This window comes from Lissotriton vulgaris, chromosome 8, assembly GCF_964263255.1.
Source record: "Lissotriton vulgaris chromosome 8, aLisVul1.2, whole genome shotgun sequence".
Lineage (NCBI taxonomy): Eukaryota > Metazoa > Chordata > Amphibia > Caudata > Salamandridae > Lissotriton > Lissotriton vulgaris.
The window spans coordinates 544,543,231-544,568,627 of record NC_141696.1 but is presented as its reverse complement, the minus strand read 5'-3'; the positions used below and the strand labels follow the sequence as shown (position 1 = coordinate 544,568,627).

Genomic DNA, 25,397 nt, shown 5'->3' with positions numbered 1-25,397 from the left:
GGCTTGGATTTTTCCAGCAGGGCTGCAGACTGTAGCGGAAGAGGGCTCCACGAGGCTGGATACCTTCTCAGCAAAGTCCTTCTGAATCAGATTTGCTGATGTGTAAAATATGTGAGGGGGAGCAAGCTGAATCTTTGGCCCAGCAGCAAAGCACCTTTGTCCGATCGGCTTGGCAGGTAGGTTCCGGCAGTCGCGGCCGGCATAACTCGTGGGAGGGGGGGAGGGTCGCGGACGGGGGGTAGGTTTAATTCAAAAGAAAATGTTTACCTTCCCTTCGCCGGCCTACTCCGGACCCGCATTTTGTCTGCTTCTCTCTCTCTGCTCCTCACAGAAAGCAGGCAGCCTCACCTAAGCCAATCACAATGCTGCAGTGGCAGCGTTGTGATGGACTGGGACGCCGACCAAACGGGCGTCTATGGGGAAGCCATTTTCTCCATGTAGGCTGAATGCAGCCTACATGCAGAAAAGGGAGAGTGTGTATGACTGGTTTGGTCAACCCAAGCAGTCAGCGCCCTCAGAGTAGGCAAGCCACTACTCCCGTGCCCTAGAGCAGGACCGTCCAACACCCTCCCCCAACCAAACCCTTCTGCTTTCTCGCAGTGCGAGAAGCAGAAACATAAAGTGGTATTTATAATACCATTTTATGTCTACTTCTCGCACTGCAAGAAAGCAGTGGGGCGACGCTCCTCTGCCCACATGGTGAAGCCGCCCCTGGATTTTGGTCCTCCACTGGTTCGCAAAGCAAAAGGTTGCTAAAAAGTTTCTACGTCCCAGGTTTCTGGAAACGCAAGGAGGAGTACATCTAGACAACAGTCAGTGGTTCAGGACCTTGGGGACAGCACTTAGGGATCAACACGCATTCCAGCAGTGACCATCAGCAGGGTCCAGGGCAGGTCCAGTTTGAACTGGACAATTGCAGAAAGGCCTCTTGTAGCTATTTCTGTTCCTGTATGTATGTATGTATGTATGTATGTATGTATTGTGCACTTGTATAGCACAGACTGTCACCCAAAGGTTATCCTGGCGCTCTGACTGAACGTAGCTAAGTACATGCATACACAAATTACGCTGCTCTAGGAAACAGGTAGGTCTTCAGGCTTCTCTTAAAGGCTAGGAGTTCGCCATGGCTCCTCAATGAAAGCGGGAGAGAATTCCACAGCTTAGCAGCGGCAAAGCTAAAGGAGCGGCCACCCATCCTTACCCTCTGAAACCTGGGAACTGTCGCCAGGCATGCGGAGGAAGAGCGTAAGGTCCGGGAGGTGGAATACCAGGAAAACAAGTTCTGCACCAGAACTGGACCAGGTCCATGCAAGGATTTAAAAACCAGGCAAGAGGATTTGAAAAGAATACGTTGATGCACTGGCAGCCAATGCAAATCGCGCAGCGCAGAGGTGGAAGAAGCTGTGCACGGCCGGGAGAGGGCCAGTTTGGCTGCCATATTTTGAACGCGCTGCAATTTACCAACCAGCAATTTAGGTGCTTCAAGAAGCAGAGCGTTGCAGTAGTCCAGCCTGCTTAAGATGATCCCACGCACCACTTCTGGTCTGGCCTGTGCTGGGAGTAGCGGCAGGACTTTCCGCAACATCCGCAGCAGCATCATACACGTAGCGACGGATTTGTTGGCAAAGGCATCCAATTGCAAATTGGGGCCAAACACAACCCCCAAATTGCGAGCAGACTCTGCTGCTGACACTGCCCCTAAGAAGGAGGGCGGCCAGAAATCACCTGGAAGAGGGCGAGGAACGCGGTCGTTGGAACAGAACAGCACCTCCGTTTTCGAACCATTAAATTGGAGGGAGTTAGAATGCAACCAGTCCGCTGTAGCTGTCATGCAGCGATGGAATGTCTCTAAAGAAACTGCATCTTTACCCTCCAGAGAAAAGATCAGTTGGGTATCGTCAGCGTAATTAAACACTCAGATACCAAAGGACCTTATCAGTTGGATCAGAGGGCGGAGGTACACATTGAATAATATTGGGCTGATGGCCGAGCCCTGAGGCACACCCTGCCCTACTTTCCGCACTCCCGACCTAAAAGGCGGCAATGACACCACCTGCTGTCTGTTGTTAAGGTACAAGACTAACCAGTCCCTCGCCAGCCCTGTCACCCCGATCTCCTCTAGTCTCCTGATGAGGGTGGAGTGGCTGACCGTGTCGAACGCGGCCGACATGTCGAGCAGCACTAAAAAGGCTGCCCGACCCATGTCGACCCACGAACGGAGATTGTCCAACATGACCACCAGCGCGGACTCCTTCCCATGCGCTGGCCGGAATCCAAACTGGGCCACATCCAACCCAATGTTATCGTCCAGGAATCCAGATAGAGATCGGGTAACCAGCTTTTCCATGATCTTCACCGGAAAAGGAAGCAGAGAGATGGGCCTGTAATTTGACAAGCAGGTGGGGTCAAGTGTGGGTTTCTTCAGGAGGGGCGAAACCACCACACAAAGAGGAGGTCAGCCTTATGAGTTCACTTCTTTCTCCTGTGTACAAGATTGAGAGCAGGTGGACTCTTCAAGGCTCATCTCAGGTCACAGACAGCAGGCCCAGTCCTATTCTGTTCTTCCGCTGGTCCAGAAAATGTTCTGAGGCAGTACTGTTGGTACAACATTTATGTCCAACACCAGCCTGTGGCTTGGGGTGACTTCTGTCCCCTGCCTAATGGGGTAAAAGTTACAGGGCCAACCCTACCCAGTTTAATAGCACTTCCTGTATGCCCTACTTCAAGCAATCCCACATTGCCCCTCTCTCGCTCTAAATTCAAGATGATGAAACCCTTTTCCCCTTGAGCAGAGCCTGTGTGCCCACCCCAGAGGTTTGGCCAGGGAAATGAGCAACCCCTCCTCTGTGGTCACTCTTAACCAGTTCTGGGGCAGCTCATGTCCCATTGAGATTGCTGCCTGCATGGCTGGGGATACAAATGGAAGGGTCGGGCCCAGGCCCAGGTGTTAATTACATCAGTCTGTGACAGGGTAGGTTACTTTGTTAATTAAATTCCCGGGCACAAAACAGATGGTCACCATGGCAGAGGATAAGAACACTTCTCCACACTTAAGGCCCTCTTCTCAACTCTGGAAGCAAGTTCACACCTCATCAAGGGTGTTATTCAGTTCCTGAGTGACAGTTGTAGCTCATGCAAATCGGCCTCTAGAAGCTGTAGGAGAGAAAAAGATAACTATATAAAAATACCTTTTTCTGAAATGTTTATTACCAATTCGACTTCACAAGTGAATTGGGCTTATGATCCACATTATAAAAATCCATGATTTACATTTGTAGCTGTTTCCTTGCTGGAGATAACAATATTACATTTAATATTGTGTGCTAATGATTTCTGATGGAGCTGCCAACCCTGCTAAAGTAAAATAGCTTTTAGTGCCTTTTCACTTTAAGGACCTGGCATGTCCTACTTTTAAATATCATGCTCCCTCCCTTATAGGCAGTAAGGGCTCTTTAGAGGTGGCTTATTAATATTTAAAAGGAAGGTTTAGGCATTTCAAAAGGGCTTATTTTGACAGGTCGAATTTGCAATTTAAACCTACACTCCCTGGCTACATGTGGCATGCCTATAGTCATGTTTACTCTGTCACTGTAGTGGATGGCGCGATGGGTGCTAGGTTTACTGGTAGCATTTAACTTACAGGCCATGGGTACACTTTTGTATCATATACTAGGTACTTATAAATAAGTTAAATATGACAATCAGGGGTATGCTAACTTTAACCTGTTGAAAGGAGCAGCTGAGGCACTTTACCTCTGGTTAGCAGAAATATAGTGCACAGAGGTCTCCAGCCTGCCAAAATAGTTAAAGGAAATCTGGGGGTATATCACACAAGATATGGTAATTTCCAAGAGCTACCTTTACTTTTTGCAACGGCAAACCTTCCCCCACATCAGAGTGACTTTCACAGGAGCAGTTTTGTCCATTCTCCTGCAACAGGTGTAACTTTTACTCTCTAGAGGGGTCCAGACTCTGAAAGAGAAGAAGGTTGGTGCTCTTACTATTTCCTTGTGCCATAGAGAGACAGGATGTCTGGCTCTTTTTAGACCTTCAACCTCTGACCTTCCTGTGGAAGGACAAATTCAATTGCAAAAAGTAAAAAAGAAAGTTAAGTGCCTAGCCCCTCGTCAGAAGGCTGCGGCAGGTTGCCCTGCCCATTGTCCCTGCCAGCGCCACCAATGACAGAACCAACCCAACTACTAACCATCTCATCTTACACACGAGGTGGACACGCCCGCCGAGATACCGGCTTTGAACTTGCTGACCTGTGCACGGATTCATACGCAGAGAGAAAAATACGTGGATCCTCTTGCCAGTACTCAGGCACAGTTGATACTAGAGCAAGACGCTCTTATGCAGATTGAGAAAAATCAAAGAGTATTGATAAATTTGGCACTTCTACACATGAACGGATGATTTGCTTGAGAGAGAGACTACGGAGTACAGCCCAGAAGCTGGCAGAAGAATCCAAATTCAATTAAAGAAAAGATTGAAGAACATAAGAATAATAGAATGATTGAGATTTGTCTTTATAAAACATTGCGTGTGCTAGGAGACTTACGTTTATGTTTCTTACTTCTGTGTCAGGGATGCAGGGCTGACATCCCTCCTCTTTACCGTACTAATAGAACATGTTACAGCTCCTTGTGTACTGTCTTGAGCGCCTAATTTCCTTGATCTCCTCCCAGTAGACAACTGTCAAGCAGTATCAGAAAGTTTGCCCCGAGTTCCACAAGAAAATTCGCTAAAAGATGCATTCCAGTTGGAATGGAACACATGACCCCTGTATTCCTTCCCACCTCTGCCCCGTCTTCCTCAAGTTCTGAAAAAGATCAGGTTCTAGGCTTGAAAATCTGCCGTCAAATCAGTCTATCACTTAGAGTAGATCTTCTGTTGCAGCAGCAGGGTAGAGTCCTCGACACCAACATGCACAATCTACATCTCCATGTATGTAGATTGAGAGCTGGTATTTGACTATGTTTGACAGGCGTCCTTTCGCAAAGTCCATTTATGCTGGATGCTAGGACAGATTTGAAGCCTATTGTGGTATCCACAAGATTGAGCTTTTACAAGCCATGCTGTTGGATGTGGTTTTGTTAATTTTCTCTTAGGGCTAGTAAAGCTGTGCAGTGACGACTATTAAAAGTAATTTTTTCCAGTCTTTGTCCATTTGCCAGACCAACGGACCTTGTTTACATCAATCCTTGTGATGAGGTTTTTAAAAGGTTTGACACACATATTTCTTCCCAGACTGTTTGTGATGCCACTGAGGAACTTTAATTGGTCTTGGTGTTTCTCATGTGTGTGGCCTTTGAACCCATGCTTAACTGCTCACTACGACTTCTGACTTTAAAGACTGTATTCCTCATGGTGATTATTTAAGTTTATTGCATGAGGGAGCTTCAGGCACTGTTGGTGCAACCGCCCTATATCACCTCTTTCGGTGGACAAACTGGTGCTGAGAGCTCGGGCTGTCTTCTTGCATATTGTTGTGACACTTCCACATGGTGCAATCCACCACCCTTCCATTGTTCTTTGTGCCCCCCCCCCCTCACCACTAGAAAGAGGAGGAGAGGCTTTTTATGATGTTTTCCAGGGTGAAAAAAAGGAAGGCGGAGCAGAAGAGAACCCTTTCGAGGTGGATAGTCCTATGCAGTAAGATCTGCTACGCACTGACCAAGAAACAGCCTCAGAAATGTTGGGAACACATTCCAGCAGGGATAAGGCTGATACCACTACATTTTCAACTAGAGTGAATGTCCTTGACTACTGCTTTAACTGTGAGGTCCAATGGGAAGGGCATTTCGGCTACTTGATCCTGCAAGACTTTTTGACTTGAATTCACACCATGGACCATCTGCCTGAGAAGATACTCCTTTGGTATCTATTCTAAGGTGAGGAATATACAGTTAAAAAATATAATTTCTTTCCTTCAGTAACTCTGTTTCTGGTGGATACTCTATCTAACCGGAGATTTCTCACCACCCTCTCTCCTCCTTGTGCTACAGGGTAGCCTCTTTTTAACATCTGTAAAGGTCCCAATTTAGGAATCAGCACAGTGATACCAACAATTGCATTTTGTCTCAGGGTGTGGAAAAACAGAAAAAACAAGAAACTGATGTCAACAGGCCGGGGTGGTGTTTCTATGCAACTCTGCTCTATTACTTCCTGGGCAATATGGGGCCACCTAGTGGCATGTTAGAGGATTGTTGGAGAAAAATTTCCATATCCAGTCTTTCACCTGGGAAGTATTCTAAGGTGAGGCATCAAGGCTGGTCTGGCCATACTGGGCATCAGAAGTTTCCCCAGGAGACTGGAGGGGTGGGGGCCACTTTTGTTATTGCGGGTGGTTTGGTAGCAATGAAGCAGTTTTAAAAGCACTGCAGAGTTCCTTGTATCTCCAACAGTGTTCAGGCAATAATAAAAGTGCCAAGGATATACTAGTAATTTCTACTTAATTGTTTAGCAATGAACCAAGTACATTGTTTGATGGAAACTGTATTGTTGATAGCTCACACATCCTTGTGATAGGACTCCCTTGAGTGTATGGATGCCCTCATGATGTAATTGTTTTTTGTTTGTAACATTGGCATTTATACATCTTCAAGATGCAAGAGTGACAAATCAACACAACAGTGTGATAACAGCATTAGGAAGTATGATAATCGTCCTCAATAAACCTTTGGTTAGCCCCGGGTTCCCACACATGTTTTCGGCCCGACATAGCCATAACCAGACATCAGTCATTATATTAACACGAAAGAACAGTGTATTCACTGCAACCTTTACTGTTGTGGGTTTAAAATTTACCTCACCAACCCCCTACTCTATGAGATACCAACCCCCTTTGTTAAACAGCTATCAGGGGACAGGCATCCCGGGGATCCAATACGTCGGTGAGCATCACAGCCCAGGCCTGAAAATCATCCATCAGCTAGTTGTCCCTACGAGACTTGCGCATTTGGCAATCCTTGCGTTCGTCCATTCACCATACCTTTTCTCAAGTCAGCATGCTTGGGGGCAGTTGGGAGAACCATTGAATGGCTATTCTGCATTTAGCTAGTGTGAGCCCTAGAAGTAGGAATCTTCTACTTATCAACTTTTTCTTTATGATAGGAACCTGTCCCAGTAGACACCGCCCTATATGTACCCGGGAGGGTCATCCCAACCCATGGCCGGATTCAGGGAGACAAGTACCTCCTCCCAGTACCCACATAAATAGGGACAATCCCAAATCATGTGTATGCAATCCGCATTTAAAAGTTTGCATCTGGGGCATGCAGTGGCCCTGTCTGGATAACTAGAACGTAAAATGGTTGAGGTCATGTAATGTTGATGGATAACGTTAAAGTGCATCAGCTTGGATCGGGCATTAGAGGACGCAGTCCTGACCCCCTCATGTATAGCCACCTAGTCCTTAGCCTGTAGAGGTGGTCCCATAATGTCATGCCATCTGGCGTGCACTGGAAGTTCATGTGCGGTAGGTCTTCCCTCATGACACCAATGCAAATGTAAACTCAATCTACGCCACTGCCAAAATTTAGTATGGCCACCATAGTGCGAAACTCCGAGTGAGCCTGAGGGAAAGACAACCAAATTCCACGTGCTGTTGCTGCTGTTTTGAAGTATTGAAGTAACTGCCCTGTTCCTAGGTTAAAGGAAGACATAAAGTCAGAAAGTGTAATAAAACGGTCATCTGGATACAAATCCTCAGGGTCTCATGCCATTTACTTAAAGACATTGATCCCAATCATGGAAAAGGGACGAAGAACCCATACTGGTTTTTCAAAGGTAAATGGGGCCCTCTTTAAAACCATCTTGACCGCTCGTTCCCTCCAGGACCTGAGTACCTGACTCACTATAGTCGGCACTTTGGCCAAGACCCTGGCACCCAGCATTAGCAACTCCTGGAGGGCATTACCTCCACATGTGCCCTGTAACAGTCTGATTTCCCAGTTCTCTCTGCCGGCCAACAAATGCACAGCATGCTGTAGCTGGGCTACGATATATATATATATATGTGTGTGTGTGTGTGTGTGTGTGTGTGTGTGTGTATATATAGAGAGAGATATATATATATATATATATATATATATATATATATATATCACAAAAGACGTGCGCAATACCTCACGCTGCACGGACCACACCATCAGAGCTTGTAAAAGTTATTTTTATTCACGGATAAAAACACACAGGCATAACGCGTTTCGAGTTTCCATAACTCTTCCTCAAATGCCAAGCTGCCGTGTTCGTGGGTTCGTTGGGGTTTAAATAACGTAACTCACAGAACAGTGAGAAGGGACTTCAGTCCTTGTATCCAGTTTAAAGGGACAGTGTATGAGGTATTATTTCACATTATCTTTATGCACAACAGCAGAGGTAAATACTTTGGTTTTGATGTAATATGTGACATCATCAGCAGTGGATTGCGGGTGCGCGATATATAGTTAGCGCTTATAGTTAGCTAACTATATATGGAATTTCAATGGTTTTATGCGAGTAAAATAAGGTTTTGTAAATGCTAATTCCTAACTATATATGGCCTATAACCTATGGTTTTTTTCATTGAATTTTCAAGGTTTTGTAAATGCAAATTCCTAACTATATATCCACTATAACCTATGGTTTTTTCTGTGAATTTCATTGGTTTTTTAATAGCAAATATGAAAAGCTTTAAAATGTCAAGTACGTGATAGATAAAAACATTTTCGTATTTATGCACGCTGATGTGCTTTGAACGCTGCCCCCCCCCCCCCCTCCCCTCTTTTGCCTTAGTAGTACTCTCTCTTTGCAGATACTGAAGGGTAGTTAACGCAGGCCTTTACCCCCGTTGTAATCCGTCGTACCTCCTTGTCTCTCCATTTGATTGATTGTTGTCCAAGCATTTACTGTTTTAGAATTGGTTCTCTTTGGATCATTCTCTATTTACAAACAAGCACAAAGTCGCAATACTCTGTTTAGTCTTTGCAGATAGTGAAAAATCGTGTAAAAAAATAAAAGTAATCGAGCAAAATCAGTAGGCCACTAATTGGATCTCTTTTTGACCTCGCTAAAATAGAAATATTAGGAACAACCCTTCTTGAGAAATACGAAAATAGTGAGATGAACTGAGCTCCACACCATGAGGGCTGCAAGACAGCTCGGCTCCATCACCCATCCCGCACAAAATAATGACAAACCCTATGCAAATATTAAAAATATAGACAACACACCAGCAAAGAAACAGGGTAAAACATTTTATTAAAAAACTATTTACATAACGTTGGTTTATAAGATGATGTCAGTAGTGGACCGATGTGTGAATAGATCGAAAACAGCACAAGGCTCCAAGATCCGGATAGCAAGCTCCTGGATGTTGGGTGCCATAGTTTAGAGTTCTGAATTTCAGCCTTTTTCAATGCCTGTGCTTTGTTGAATCAAAATGGCGGCTTGACACAAAGCTGACTCAAGCGTTGTTACTGATGCTATGCAGACCAAAACTGGTTTTCAGTTTGTACATTTTTCTAGATTTTTCAATCCAAGTTTGGTTGACTTTGTAGAACGATGGCTTCAGATTTTCAACATACGGTGTGGTGGCGCTGACTGGGAGGGGGCGCTTCGCTCCTGCCCCCTCCCCAAGTAAGATTTTCATACGTGAAAGTACGTTAATGGTTTTGGTCCCTGAGATGCTTCGATGTCACTACCATTCTCAAATAGCATAAGTTCTGGATGTTGGGTGCCATAGTTAAGAGTTCTGAGCAGCGCTTGTAACACTGTCTGAAGCTTATTTCCACCTACTGCAGCTTCACTATTCTCAAAGTAAGTGAGTGTCGTTTGTGGACCTGACTGCATTAGAAAACAATGTGATATGTTACCTTCCTAAACAGCTTGACGGAGGCCCCTGAGGGGCGGTGTGATGGCCATGGACTCGGAGAAGACGCTTGGCTCCGACACCCTCCCCAAGTCTTATAGCACTGGTGTAGCCTGAGATCGCCCCCGACATAGGCGGCCGGCTCCCGGGGTCCGGCGGAACTTTTTGCCTTTTGATGACTCTTCAATTCTGGACCTTGTCCCACAATCCGTTTGACCTGAAGACAAGCTGTAGTGGGGCGCCCCTTTATCGTTTTAGTTGCCATTCCGCCCGCTTTTGCTACACTGTGCCTCTTCCGCCATTCAGCTGTTTTCCGCCCGCTCTTGCGACTACAGCGTCTCGCTCACCATGTAGTTGAGATGCGCCCGCTCTTGCGGTGCAGCGATAGGCGGCTGCCACAGGACTCTCAAAATGGCGGCCGGCTCTTCGGTTTTGGGCCTGGTCCACTAAAATGGCCCTGGGACACCTTGGAACTCGGACGCTTGTCTGCTAGGGCTTGGGTCCCATTCTCGAAAAGCGTCCCCTCAGCCGTGAAGATTCTACAAAAGTCTTGGGGGCCTCCGACTCCCGCAGGCTTCTGGTGGGGAGCGGCTGCCATGATTGCTCGTGGAATGGCCACGACGGAGCTACGAGATGGTAGTGGTCTCATGCTGACGCCAGCTTTAGTCTGAAACATCCAGAAACACTGTAGACTACCAATTCGATCAGTTCCGGTAGCGCCCCAACATGACCCGGAAGAGAAGAACTTGCCCTCCCCTCTTTGACTGATGGTTCTTGTTGCCTGTCCCCTCTGTTGTCATTTAACAGAACTTTTTGGACTGCTGAAAGGGGTTGTGTTCTGAACGCTGGTTGGTGGAGACATTTAGACTATATTCTTGACCTACGTTGTCGCGTAATGCGTTTTATGACACGCCGCGTTAGCGCACCCGGAAGTGATCCGAGGCGCGGTGCGCAGCGCGTAACGTAAGCATAACAGGTCATGTGACTTGTTAACAAAACTTTTCATTGGTTCATTTTACTTTTGTTAATTTAATGATGAAAAGCTTGGTCATATGACCTAAAAATTACGCTTTTTATTATTTTCGAACAATATTTTTTTTTCAAACATATGTTATAATATTCCAGGCTAATGTACTTTCCCGGAAAATTTACAACTGTCTTGCAAGTAAAATATATTCCTTTTTCGAGAAAAAGGGCGTTTCTTCCTTCCATGACGGAGCCGTTGAGTAAAAGAGATTCGGCCTGCTGTCTTAGTCGCCGATACGCCTGATTATCAGATTCTTATCGATCACTTTATGTTGCAGACATGAAAAACACAACTGCCCTTGACCATTTATCTTTACTGCGTTCCTACATATTATACCTTTTATCCGTCATGTAATTGGACTGCTTTATTTCACTTGCCTTTTACTGATTCGAAAACAGTCACTAAAAGTAAAAACTTTACAAATGAAAATACTACTACCGTGTTTTGTTTTAAAAACCTTTATTGTGAAAATGTCAGTATACAAATACGGGCCTATAACCACGTGGGCCGGCCACGGAGCAAACTGAAATCGTATATGATGAGGAGACATTTACACTGTAGAAGAACGTAACGAGCGGGCCATTAGGTGACAAGAACAAAGGTGTCTAACAGTTGCGGAATCGGTGGACGTACATTTTGTAATTAAAATACGACAGGGCCACTTACAATAACATTTTCTAGATATACATTTGCGGGCAAAGAGTTACGAGTCCCATTTATACCGGCGCCATTTTGGGCGAGGCCGGGCAGGTCCAAGATATAGTCAAAATGTCTCCACCAACCATCGGCCAGACCAGAACCCCTTTCGGCCCTTTATGTTACAAGATGGTGTCTTCCATTCAGAAAATATTGGTGGCAGCATTTTGAAAGGAAACAGAAACAGCCGTTCTCCTAGTGAGTTTCACATTGTTACATTTAGGAAGAATGTTGAAGAGTAGTATGTGGAAAATCTGAAGCCATTTTTCTACAAACTCTCAATCAGACTTGGATGGAAAAAAAAACCTGAAGAATGTACAAACTGAAAACCAATTTTTGTCTGTATAGCACCAACAGTAACGCTTGAGTCAGCTTTGTGTCAAGCCGCAATTTTCATTCAATCAATAGCGTCCCCCTGCACACATTCAGGGACCTGGTCGTGTCTTCAGATGAAACGCATTGTAGGAAAAGAAGCAGAAAGGAAAAGGAAAAAAGTTCCGCCGGACCTAGTGAAGCTGCAGCAGGTGCAAATAAGCTTCAGACAGTCTTCAACTTACTCTGATTCTTATAATAAGCTTCAGACAGTCTTACAAGCACTGCTCAGAACTCTCAACTGAGGCACTCAACATCCAGGACTTGCCATTCGGATCTTGGCGCCTTGTATTTTTGTTTTGTTTTTGATGGAGGGGAAACAACAAAAAACAGACATTGAAAAAGGCTCAACAGTGCAGGGCGCCTTGTGCTGGTTCCGACCTATTCACACATCGGTCCGCTACTGACATCACCTCATAAACCAACGGGGCACCCCACGCCGACTTTCGGCGCAGCATTGTAGGATGGCCACACCAGTGCGGCAATTTGCTGGACACCACCTCGGTGCCATCCAGATCTCGGCGCGTTCATTCAATCAATAGCGTCCCCCTGCACACATTCAGGGACCTGGTCGTGTCTTCAGAAGAAACGCATTGTAGGAAAAGAAGCAGAAAGGAAAAGGCAAAAAGTTCAGCCGGACCTAGTGAAGCTGCAGCAGGTGCAAATAAGCTTCAGACAGTCCTACAAGCACTGCTCAGAAATCTCAACTGAGGCACTCAACATCCAGGACTTGCCATTCGGATCTTGGCGCCTTGTGCTGGTTCCGACCTATTCACACATCAGTCCACTACTGACATCACCTCATAAGCCAACGGGGCACCCCACGCCGACTTCCGGCGCAGCATTGTAGGATGGCCACACCAGTGCAGCCACTTGCTGGACACCACCTCGGTGCCATCCGGATCTCAGCGCGTTCGAGTCACTGTGCCGGAAGAGTGACCGGAACTCAGCTGAACACGCCGTCTTTCGGCGCAGCATTGTAGGATGGCCACACCAGTACGGCAATTTGCTGGACACCACCTCGGTGCCATCCGGATCTCGGCGCGTTCGAGTCACTGTACCGCAACAGTGACCGCAATTCAGCTGGACACGCCGTCTTTCGGCGCAGCATTGTAGGATGGCCACACCAGTGCGGCAATTTGCTGGACACCACCTCGGTGCCATCCGGATCTCGGCGCGTTGTGCTGCCTTCGGCCTATTCGCACATCGGTCCGCTACTGACGCCGCCTCACGTGCCAACGGATTTTCTACGCTTTTTGTAGCCCTATGTCGCATAACAGGTCATGTGACTTGTTTATAAAACTTTTCATTGGTTCATTTTACTTTTGGTTTCCTAAAGATGGAAGGCTTGGTCATATGACCTAAAAATAACACTTTTCATTGGTTTAGAACATTTTTTTTTCCCAAACGATGAAAGCCCCACCTTGTTTCTGGATCATTCAGACTGAAGCTGGCGTCAGCATGAGAGCACCACCATCTCGTGGCTCCGTCGTGGTCATTCCGCGAGCAATCATGGCAGCCGCTCCCCACCGGAAGCCTGCGGGAGTCGGGGGCCCCCAAGACTTTTATACAATCTTCACGGCTGAGGGGACGCTTTTCGAGAATGGAGCCCAAGCCCTAGCAGGCAAGCGTCCGAGTTCCAAAGTGTCCCAGGGCCATTTCAGTGGACCAGACCCAAAACCGAGGAGCCGTCCGCCATTTTAAGGGCCATGTGGCAGCCGCCTATCGCTGCACTGCAAGAGTGGGAGCAACTCAACAACATGGTGAGCGAGACGCTGTGGCCGCAAGAGCGAGCGCAACTCAGCTAGATGGCCGCCACCTGGGGAGGCCCGTTCACGCCGGCTCCCCCACGCCCCCCCCCGGGCCGCCGCACGCCAATTTTCGGAGCAGCATTGTAGGATACCAAAACCAGTGCGGCAGTTTACTGGACATCACCTGGGTGCCTGTCGTACATGTTGTGTCAGCCATGTGACACTGGACACAGACCGCTACTGACGAGGCCTCCCCCCGCACCACCCGGGACGCCCCACACTGTTTTTTCTGTGCTGCATTGTAGGATCCCTAAACCAGTGCGGCACCCAGGCGACATCACCTGGGTGCCGTCCAGAACTCTGCACGTTGTGCTGCCTTGGGACTATTCGCACAACAGACCGCTACTGACGAGGCCTCCCCCCGCCCCACCCGGGACGCCCCACGCCAATTTTCGGAGCAGCATTGTAGGATCCCTAAACCAGTGCGGCACCCAGGCGACATCACCTGGGTGCCGTCCAGAACTCTGCACGTTGTGCTGCCTTGGGACTATTCGCACAAAAGACAGCTTCTAACCATTGTTGCTTTTTGTGTTGAGAAATGTTTAAATGTTTTTAGTTTTTGTTCCGTTTGTTAAAGTTAGTAGTTAATAAAGTTTTATAACCTTACTTTGTTGGAGTGTTATCTATTTTTTTTAAAACGGGTGAATGGGGCCTTGATTCGGGTTATTGTCATGTGTGGGCTTTGGAAGTGTGCTGATGCAGGATCGGACATTTCAAACTCAAATGCACGTTCTTTTTCTTACCTTTCCGAAGCATGGAGCGCAATAGCAGGCAGAGAAAGGGTGATGCACGTGTTGAACACTACCTGACCTGGCAAGTTGCTGGCAGTGCCCCCCCGCCCGCTCCTGAAAGAGGGCACACACACACCGCCGCCCCGAGTACTTCACAAATCTTTAAAAGACCATGCGCTTGTTCATGAGGCTTAAATGGTTTATCACCTCTTCTAGAACCCCTACATCGACCCTCTGACGTTTCATGGAAAAATTACCATGTAACACAATACCAAGCCCTGTCAGCTGAAACCCCCAAGGAATCGTGGGGCATATTATCAAGGGGGTTTATCTCCGCTTTTTTGGCTTTAAAAACCATGAAAGCGGAGATAAAATTATTTCCCTATTATCAAGCTGTCGCTAACACCAGTTAGTGACACCTAAAAGGAGATAGCGACCATCTTGGGCCCGGCTTTGCATGTCAGTGATACTTATCACTAATGACATGCAAAGTGGCGTGCCAAGATGTTAGCGACTGGAAACAGTCCCTAACATCGCTACCTTCTATTACCAACTTTTGGAGATATTCGCGCTAAGCGCGAATATCTCCAAAATCTAACACCTGCCCTGAGCAGTTCTTAGCCATGTTATCCAATGGGAGGTGGATAACATGGCTAAGAGCATTAGGTTGATAATACATGAATATCGCTGACTTTTCTGCGATAATAGCAAGGTTTATCTGCGATAAAAATCGCCGATGTGCGGCGATAATTTTTGTCTCTAAACAAGTTATAGACAAAAATTATCGCTAGTTGTTCGTAATATGCCCCCGGGTTTTTGCTTGCAGAAATCGGGAGGCGGGAGACTAGCACTGAAATCAGTACTCACACGCCTGAATCAGGAGGATTGGCATGTCTGAATTCTCTACAGCTGGGGCCATAAACTACATCCGCAGGGGTAGGTGATAGCCTGGGACCAGCCTGGCATCTAAAATGGCTGCCGTGCACGACAAAATTGTGGCATTCGAAAAAAGGCAAGATGGCGCAGCCGCTGGAAGAGATATATCAACATATATCAGCCTCCTCAGCCACCCTCAGGAAACATAGGGGATTAGGATATGTCTCCCGCACCCCCTTATACCTAGTACTTTAATTAACGAAGCACAAAATGGCGAATTCCCGTTTCGCTACCAGTTTGCGGCCCAGTTCGCGGCCCGTGAAGCGCTTCTACCGTGAAAAATCATTTTTTTTTTATTTTCCCCACGGGACCCTTTAATAACCCCAACAACATTCCTAGGGGGTCAAGAGGGGGATACCTTGCCCCCTTTCATTAAATTCCCCCTTAGTTTTTCACCTTTTCTTCTCTCTCGATCCTACCGAGAGACAAGATGGCGGCCGCTCCGGACTGTCACGCAGCAAAAAAAAAAAAAAAGCTCACGCACAGCCGCTGGAAGAGATGTATCAACATATATCAGCCTCCTCACCCACCCTCAGGAAACATAGGGGATTAGGATACGTCTCCCGCACCCACTTATAACTAGTAATTTAATTTACGAAGCACAAAATGGCGAATTCCCGTTTCGCTACCAGTTCGCGGCCGCGCTTCTACCGTGAAAAATCATTTTTTTTTTATTTTCCCCACGGGACCCTTTAATAACCCCAACAACATTCCTAGGGGGTCAAGAGGGGGATACCTTGCCCCCTTTCATTAAATTCCCCCTTCGTTTTCCACCTCTTCTTCTCTCTCGATCCTACCGAGAGACAAGATGGCGTCCGCTCCGGACTGTTTAGAATGTTGACAGACACCGGAGAGCCAATCAGCTTTCTGCGCGCAAAGTTCCGATAAGCGAAAAGTAAGCGGACCGGATCGCTGCCCAGAGCGCTGTTACAGATATATATCTTGGTTTGAACGTTAATTTCTCAAAAACTACTGGAGCACATATATTGAGACCTAGCAAAGGCACATCGGGCTAACAGTCCCTACAATTTTGCCAAGTTTCGTGCAAATCCATTCAGCCGTTCGAGCTAAAAGTGAGTCCAACCGCCCTATGGAAAACTCAATGCAAAAAACGCGTTTTGGGACCCCCCTTTTTTCTCAGCCCCCCCTTGACGAAACCCCACCAAATTTTCAGGGGCTGCTCAGAAACAAAATGTGCCATTTTCCTGAAAATTTCAGCCGATTCCGTCCACAAACGCCAAAGTTATTAGACATAGAATTTTCAAAAGTCCCATAGGGAAAAAATTCTAACTATATATACCTACTGGCGATAGCCAGTAGGTAATATACACATACATATACATATATACATATATATATTCCCCCTCCCCAGGTACGTTGAAGTGTGGACAGGCTCACGCATTTTCTTCCACAGGCCCATAACAGTTTGCCAATTAGTTTATCTAGTTCCACAAAAACTTGCCCAGGGATCTCATATACAGGAATTCCAGAAAGACAATAGGGCAGTATAATAACTTTGACTATTGACAGCTTTCCTATCAAGGACAGGAATAAAGTGTTCTAAATCTTTATTGATGGTTTAAATCTCTCTAACACTCTCCCCATATTGGCAGCCACGAGTTCCGTCGCACCGTGAGTCAGTCTAATCCCCAAGAACCTGACGCTGTTTGTCTCCCAGGTCAGATCAGTCCAAGGAAGGGCCTCCGTTGGTTTACTGGCCAGTCCTCCCATTGGGAACAATTTAGATTTGGTATAGTTACCCAACAACCCGGATATATTGCTGAAGTCGGCGAGGAGCGCCAACATAATGGGAACTGAATACTCAGGCTGACACAAATAAAGTAGGGCATCATCAGCGTATAAGGAGATCACACGTGTGCCCCAATCTGCAAACCCCACCTCCGCATGGCGTCTCACATCCTACATGCTACTGACTCCATTGCTAATGCAAATAGCAGAGGGCGTAGAGGACAGTCCTGTCTAGTCCCAGTTACAGAGGGTGTTTTTCCTTGGTATCAAACCACATTGTTGTTTGTGAACCAGTTGGGTAGTGTCACAAGAACCTTACTCAGAATCTTTACATCCACATTTAACATAGAAAGAGGACGATATGAAGCAACCTCTGCAATGTCCTTATCCGACTTAGTTAACATAACTGAGGGCTTCCCTCATGGGTGCTGGGAGTATACCCTTTCCCATAAGCTTCAGTATAGATGTCAAGGAGTCTCTCGGTTATTGTACCCATTCTGCGCTGGTAAAATTCTGCTACCAAGCCATCACAGCTGGGAGCTTTTGTTGTCCTTAATGCTCCATTTGCCGCTATTAACTCTTCCTCAGTCAGAAGGGAATCCAAACTGTCCCTCTCCTCCCTATTTAGGGACATCATCTTCAGGCCTTCCAAATAAATGTTTCTCACCCTAGATGAACAATGCAGTGGGGATGCATATAGGTCCTGCAAATGAGACTCAAATACATCAAGGATTCTCTGTTGTGTACATACTATCCTAACCGTTTTATCACAGGTCCCCACCAGGAACAGAATGCCCATCTTGTTGCGAAGGAGAGTGGCGAGTAGTCTGCTTGTCGTGTTTCCCTCCATATGAAGTCGTTGCCAATAGGTGGTGCAGACGAATATATGCAGGCAATCCCACATTTCTAGTAACTCTCGCTTACAGTTCTTTTACTTCAAAAGCTCCTGTGGCCATTCCACCAGATCGGCCTCAAGAGTGCCTAGTCTCTGTTCCAGGGAATCTAACAACCTAGAGAGTTGTTGCATCACCCTATAGGTTATTTTAAAACATTCCCCGGTACAGTACTACCTTTATTGCGTACCACTCTATTGTTCTCGTCGACACACTACACCAGGTATCAGCAAAGTAGTGGTCACCCACTTACTGCACTGTCTCGTTGAATATCAGGTCCGACTGGGCCTCCACCCTCATCCTCTATAAGGGTACACTTTGGGCCTCTTTAGACATTCTGAAGGATACCAATAAGGGGAAATGATCAGATATGTAATGTGCTAGGTAGGAAATGGCCTCCATGCATTGGAGAAATGCAGCAGATAACAGACAAGAATCTAGGTGACAGTATGTACCCGTAGCAGGCACAAAGCAAGGATATGCCTTAATTTTAGAGTATCTCACTCTCCAAACATCCAGTAAGCCCATACCTGCCAAAGCGTCCTGTAGGGCGCTCAACATAGCTGGTTTAGTGACTACTTTAGAGGAAAACTATCCATTTCCCATCTAGCACACAGTTCAGGTCCCCAGCCATAAGGACTTCAGAGCCCAGATAAGCTGTAGCTACATCCGCTACGGTACCAAAAAAGTCATCAGTATTGGGTGCATATACATATACCATGCAAATATCTCTAGCGTCGAGCTTACCTGAGGTAATCACATACCTCCCTTTGGGATCTAGAGTAACTCCCTTAGGTACAAAGGGGACCCCGGGTACTACCCAAGTAAGTGCGCCACTGGAGTAACTAGAATAAGAAGTTGCATAAATGTGACCCCTTCACTTGTGCCCTCAGATGTTGGGGGTAACAGGTACAAACACCACCTGGTTTTTCTGGGTTTGACACTGGCCAACGAAACATAGCTCACTCTTGGAAAGCAGAATCCCGACCCTTGCTGGGTGTTTGGAAGAGAGGATTAGATTTCTGTATGCAGTTGGAGGAGCCTAGGTTTAAGGCTCAGGGTTGCCCTAAAAAACATACATGCATACAGCAGTACTGGCAAGACTACAGAGGTATTGGCCTGGCCCCACCGACAATACAGCCCACATCGTCAGATTTAGCGGTACTGCTCCATGGCTAACACACAGATTTTGCTCACTGCCAACAAGCTGATGACCGGGTTTCATCACCAGGGAAGCGATAAAGGGACACAGTCAATTCTCCGCAACATTCATTCTTTTCTTTCCATCCAGCATGTTTATTGTTAAGTTACAAAATACTATATTGTTTACTTATGCCAATGCTTTATCTCAGCATGTCCATGTATAATATGGCTCTTGGAGCACGATGTTTGCAAAAACCAATAAAGTTTGTTCTTAAAATAAAACTAAAACATACGAAGCCCTAGGTCAAAGAGCGTGGAAAAAATGAACTGCTGTCAGTGTTCAGATGTGGTGCCTAAGAAAAGCTCATGTCACTTTTGGAGGCATTGCAAGGCCACCACAGAACATTATGGCACCACCTATCGTCACCTGAGACCAATCGCTAGAAAAAGTTCCAGATCCAGTCAGGCGCTTAGGGCAATTCATAAGATGATTAACCTGGGATTAGTTACAGTTATCAACCAAAGTGTTACCAAAAGTAATTAACTTGTTCATCACACTCACAGGTGCAAAACATTGCATTATATATTACTTTGTTTGTCATACACATTTGGAATTTACCCCAAGATCACATCTATTGCTTAGCCAGTGATGTGCTGTGGAATGTATATCACCTTTCACCCACATTGGATGAGTAGTCCAGCACCTCTGGGTGAGCCAAATGTAGAATTTATCTACAATTTCCACCCTGGTATTATGGAATAGATTGGTTGCTGGAAAAAAAGTTTTGAGAAGACTCAAAGCAACTCCTGCCCTTCTGTGACATGGTCAGATTTTGCTGGTGGAGTCGCATGATATTGAGAACCCAACTGTATCTTGCACAGCTGGCATGCATTTCCATTTAGTGGGCAAAAACTAATGAGGAAACACCTCCTTGGTAAGAACACCTGGTGATTCTCTCCAAAAATGGCAACTTTCCTAGGTAAACAAAATCATAATTTTGCACAGTACTGACACGTTGCGCACTCACATTGAGCACCCAATTGCATGATAACAGTAAATCAAATATTATAGTCCATAAAAGTTATTTTCTTCTTTATTTTTGAATTTTTTAATCTTCTATATTCAAATGCAAGAAAGTTCAGGAGATTACAACTTCAAAAATTCCAACACAAAAAGTGGGTTCTCTGGTAATTCAATCCCATGTCACAGTTATTCCAATCCTTTAATCCCAAAATACAATTTATTGTGACATGCAGCCAACGTGTTTCGTCCTCCTTAGGACATCATCAGGCTGGAAAAGTAAGAGAAAAAGAATCACAAACCATTTTTACAGCCTCTTAACCTTAAACAAGAACAAAACAAACTCCATTAATCTTCCGTCCTGCCTATTTAACAATTTATATATACAAAGCATCCACCAAAATTATTGGACATCATGTAAACTCAAACATTACATAATTCATTTTGTATACTCTTCAACCCAGGTATGAACGTACCTGATTCAATTGTTAATTTACAAAGTTGGTGGAGTCTTATTCAGCAATGCTTCCTACTTGTTCGTCACCCTAGAACGATTGAAAATGAAGCCAATGTTCAAGAAAATGTGAACAGTTACACGCATATTGTGTAATCCTCATAATTTTTCTAAATGTCTAGATCATTCACCTTGCTTAATATAGCCCTTAAACCAGTTGCCCTTGATGGTGCTCATTTTTTAAAGAAATATTTGATTATCATACTTCATTTCTAAAAGCCTATCTAGGCTACCCTTTCAAAACGGGCCATTCCATTCGCTAAGTTGAATGTATCTAAGTTGGGGCCATGTCACTCCCTCCAATTAATGATACACTGCAAAAAATATATGTGAATAATAACACTTACAGCAACTTATTCCTTTGCTTTCTTACAGGGAAATTTTTCTATTTTCAAGCTTCTTAAATTAAAATCCTGGGTGCAATCCCATCCCCCCAAAAAGATTTGTTCTGCCAAGACAAAACCCATGATATTATTACTCTTGTGGAAGCCAACCTACTCGCAACATTTTTTAATGATTCTTGCAATAAAGTATATTCCCTATCTTTAATACCCATTGAAAATTCCCAATAATCCTAATCAGACACTTACATTTGCTAAATTCAACCTTCAAAGTCGAAGTGTACCTCTACCCAGACTTCACGAATTGTAATCCTGTGCACCTGAGCACATTGGTAATCTATCAAAAGAAATACAAAAATCAAAGATGGCATCAGAATCTTAAGTATCCCCAAGCAATTACTCCCTTCCTCTACCCTCAGTCAAATAGGTGCCCCTCCTGCCAAAGTCCCACCTTTAAATATCAAAAACTTCAACCAGCTACGATTCCAGCCGTCCTCGTCAGCAGATCCTGGTAAATCAGCGATAACTATCAGTCCGCGCTACTGCCACTATTTAAACGTTACAAACACCAATCAGATTTGCTCATTTCAATACTACATTAACTTAACTGCGCGTTTCTCTCTGCAGTCCGCTGTCATATTGGCCAATCAGACATGTATGCCTACTTCCGCATAACACAAAGTGCGTAGCACCAATCAACAGGTCGTACTCAATTCCTGCCTGTTTCCTTTCTGGTCCGCTACCTGACTTCCGTTTTCTCACACTACCAAAGGAAGCCCAGGTTCAAACCCATTGCTAATGGTGTATTTCCACTAAATGTCACCGGAGCCGCCGGAAAAAAGCTGACATCCTTCGTCCGCCATGGACATGTTCCATTATATGCCGTGTGCTCTTCGGTGTACGTGACCACATTAAAACTGTGTTCTAATCCTCACAAATCATTTAGTGGCATAATTACTTCTATCTTGTTGACCAATCAGACGTGTATGTCTGCTTCCGCATAATACAAAGTACGTAACACCATTCAGCAGACATAGACACATTCCATTATATGCTGTATGCTCTTCGATGTACGTGACCAATTAAAAATTATGTTCTAATCCTCACAAACCATTCAATGGCAAAATTACTTGAAACTTTCCTCGATGTGTGCTTGTATAATAAATACGTAAGCATAATTTAACCATTTCATAACTATATTCTCCCAATTGCCTGACATACATATCATCTGTGACCTACAACAATGTATTATAAGATGACAATAATGTGCCTCCAATACAGCATTGAACCTTTTCCTTCTGATGATATAAATTCCGCATGCATTATCCACCCGGCACAGGCACCATATGACCCAAATGTGGTACTATACCAACTACATTCCTAATAACCGTGTTAACACGAAGTAGCGTCTATCGTATTTCATTATGGACAGGTCATGTCAGCCTGCCCTAAATTATAGGAGCCAATTCTACACTGCTACATTTCTGCCTTACATTTTATTAGGAAGCCGCGCGTGTCACCCATTGTCTGTTCTGATGCCAATAAAAATCAAAACTCCATCAAATCTGATTGAAGAGTAGACAATATCTAAGTATTCCACAACTTCACAGCTATTACCAAACCCCAAACATTGAGAAATGCATAATTGAATAGAGGATCTCACTCCTGTCAAAAGACTCTCCAAATTGAGACACTGCTACAGGATGTAGTGGAGTTCCAAATCACTGTTCAGACCTCTAGTCACAGTTCTACACCTACTTCTCCACCTTGCTTCCTGCTGCCTCTACTCTAGAGGTGTGGTACATCTTCCTGGATAAGAATTTACTATTCTGTTCTCAGAGGTTAACGGCTTCCCCTCTGGGCCTAGGTAGACATGATTCTTGTCAACAACAAGCCACTTATCAAGTATTAGTCGTCTGGTAGGTGTACAGAAAGAGTTGGCAGTGTGAAGGATAGGCTTATCACTTCTTCTTTTGACTTTTTAGCGCTAAATAGGGTTGGCGGGAACAATTCCATTAATTTCCAGTGCCAACGCTAGAACTTCTTGTTCTAGCCGTCAGGAGGGAAACCCAAATTAGACCCTAAATGAGGAGAGGGTGCCTCGTCTGAATAATGAGTTGCTAGGGAAGGTCCAGAGACCCGCCAGATGGAGGAAGCATTCTTGGATTTAGTGGTTTTGTAAATTTTGTACTAAACCAAAAAGGAAATGCTGAAAAAGGAGATGGGTGTAGTGTGACAGATTAGTCAAGATTGGATGTAGAAAATTATATAATCAGTGGCTAGTGTGCAGGTTAAGCAGTGCGCCTCAAGGGAACATTCCTGGACTTGGGAAGATAACTTCTGAAGATCCTGGTGAAAGCAATGGACTTTTTACTCCTGTGAGCACCAAGGTACTCTGGAACTCCTCTCCAATGGCCAAAGGGTCCTGTTTGCCTGCTCCAGGGACACAAACAACAGAAGGAATACTGACTCCTAGTGGGGCCCAATGGCCACAGAGGATTGGACCCTGCTGTAGAGAGATCTATTGCCCAGAATCCTGCCTTGAGGCTGGTAGAGTGACCAGTAGGAATTTTCACATCAGTTTGGTAAAAAGCATTACTTTTTATTTTTTTCCATCTCTAGTGTACTGGGACCACATGCTGAGAGCTGCCTAGGAGGTCATGCCTAAAAATTGTGCTGAAAACTGGTTCAAGGGGATGATGCAGTAAAGGTATTTAGCCACGTAAAAGCCTAACTAGCTACAGATTCCATCCTTGCCACGTTGGAGGCTTTTGATAACTAAAAAAGTTGGAAGACAAAACCTTGGACAATAGTGAGGTGGCAAATCTACCCCAGCTTCCTGGGGAGCTTAATGATTATGTATCTGACCAGAAGAATCCTTCACTGGCCTCAGCGTTGGACTTGCTAATGCTTAAATTCTTTTGTGTGATCTCTATAACTAAAGTGTGTAAAATTGAAAGTAGACTAAACAAACTGCATGATTTCTTTTTCATCTTACTGTTTATTTTAATGCTAGATTGTGCTCAACCCCATGTACCATGATTAAGCACGTGCTTATGTGATGGCTATTTCATTGCCTGTTGTTTGTTTTGTACAGGCTGGCATGGCATCGGTCCAAGAGTTGCAGCAACATTTACAACTAAAGGAAAGTGTTCTCATGGAATCTTGCGCAGCTTTGATGGATCTTTCCCAGGGGAGGAAGCGTTTCTTGCCAAGTGCACTCGAGGTAAGAGTGTAAGCAACAGAATTGTGCTGACACGTTTCATAGAACTCCCTAGGCCTTAGAAGTGTAAGATGTATTAATCAATTCATGTTGTCTGATCTGTTGACACATTTCAGTCATCCGCCCGTCTCCTTTAGTTCTGGCCTGAAAAGCTTTTCAGTGTTTCCTACATCTCATGTATCAAAACAGTTCACAAATAAAAAAACATACACATATTCATTCATAGATTGGTTTTAGGTCAACTCTCGTCATCCATTTCTTTGTACAACTGTCATTTACATTTTGCTCCAGTCCGCTATGTCCAAGACGTTCGCACTCTAGCCATTGGTTCTCTTGCACTGCAAGTGACATGACTAGAATCAGTCAACAATATTGACAATACTGGTAAAGATCAAGCTATCCATACATCAACAAGTTTAATGTAACTACCTATCAATATATGCGTATCAAGAGCGAGAGAGAGGACCAGATAGCTAGTCCGTATCCCCGTGGTTTATATATATTTAATCAAAAGGAGACTAGCTCATCAACTACTACGTTAAAGGACTCAAATATGTTTTGTCAGGGGGTAGGAACACCTTGTAGGTGTGTTCATGAAGCCCTCACCCACCAACCTAGTTGGTGGCATGCTTCATCATCGGGCCCACCCAGTAACACTTAGCGTGTACCGGGTGTGCTTCGACGCCTGATTACAGCGGAGCAGGTATATTGCTGAGTGTGCAGTGTAAGGTATAGTGATGTTAAAACGGCTTGGCGGGGGTCCCAGTACCCGAGGGTAAATTAAACTTTAATAACTGGGCCTCCGTCAGCGGTTAAAAATAAGGCTTTTTGGATGTAGGAGGCGAGTTACGACCTCTCACATCCAGTGGTGTAGGTGTGAATTAAAGGTAATGGGTGTGTAATCCAGACTATGTGTATACACGCCCTCAAGTGTTTATCTATGTGTGAGAGGGGGATTCCCTTACCGGTATGCGAAGGAGGCATAACAGGTCCCAGGCAGGCTCTGCCCAGAAAAGCTGGTCATCCCCTTGCCACTTCTCTACCTTGAAGTCATATACAGCTAAAACTAGCGTGTTTTTGAGAAGGG

At 45.2% G+C, this 25,397-nt stretch overlaps 1 protein-coding gene across 1 annotated transcript in view; it reads left to right on the top strand.

The window, feature by feature from the left end:
- Positions 1–25,397, top strand: part of FANCB (FA complementation group B) — a 429,090-nt gene that overhangs the window by 225,635 nt on the left and 178,058 nt on the right. The window contains exon 5 of the mRNA XM_086934356.1: positions 24,185–24,313. Within this exon, the coding sequence (XP_086790482.1) occupies positions 24,185–24,313 (129 nt within the window). The remainder of the gene's footprint in view (positions 1–24,184; positions 24,314–25,397) is intronic.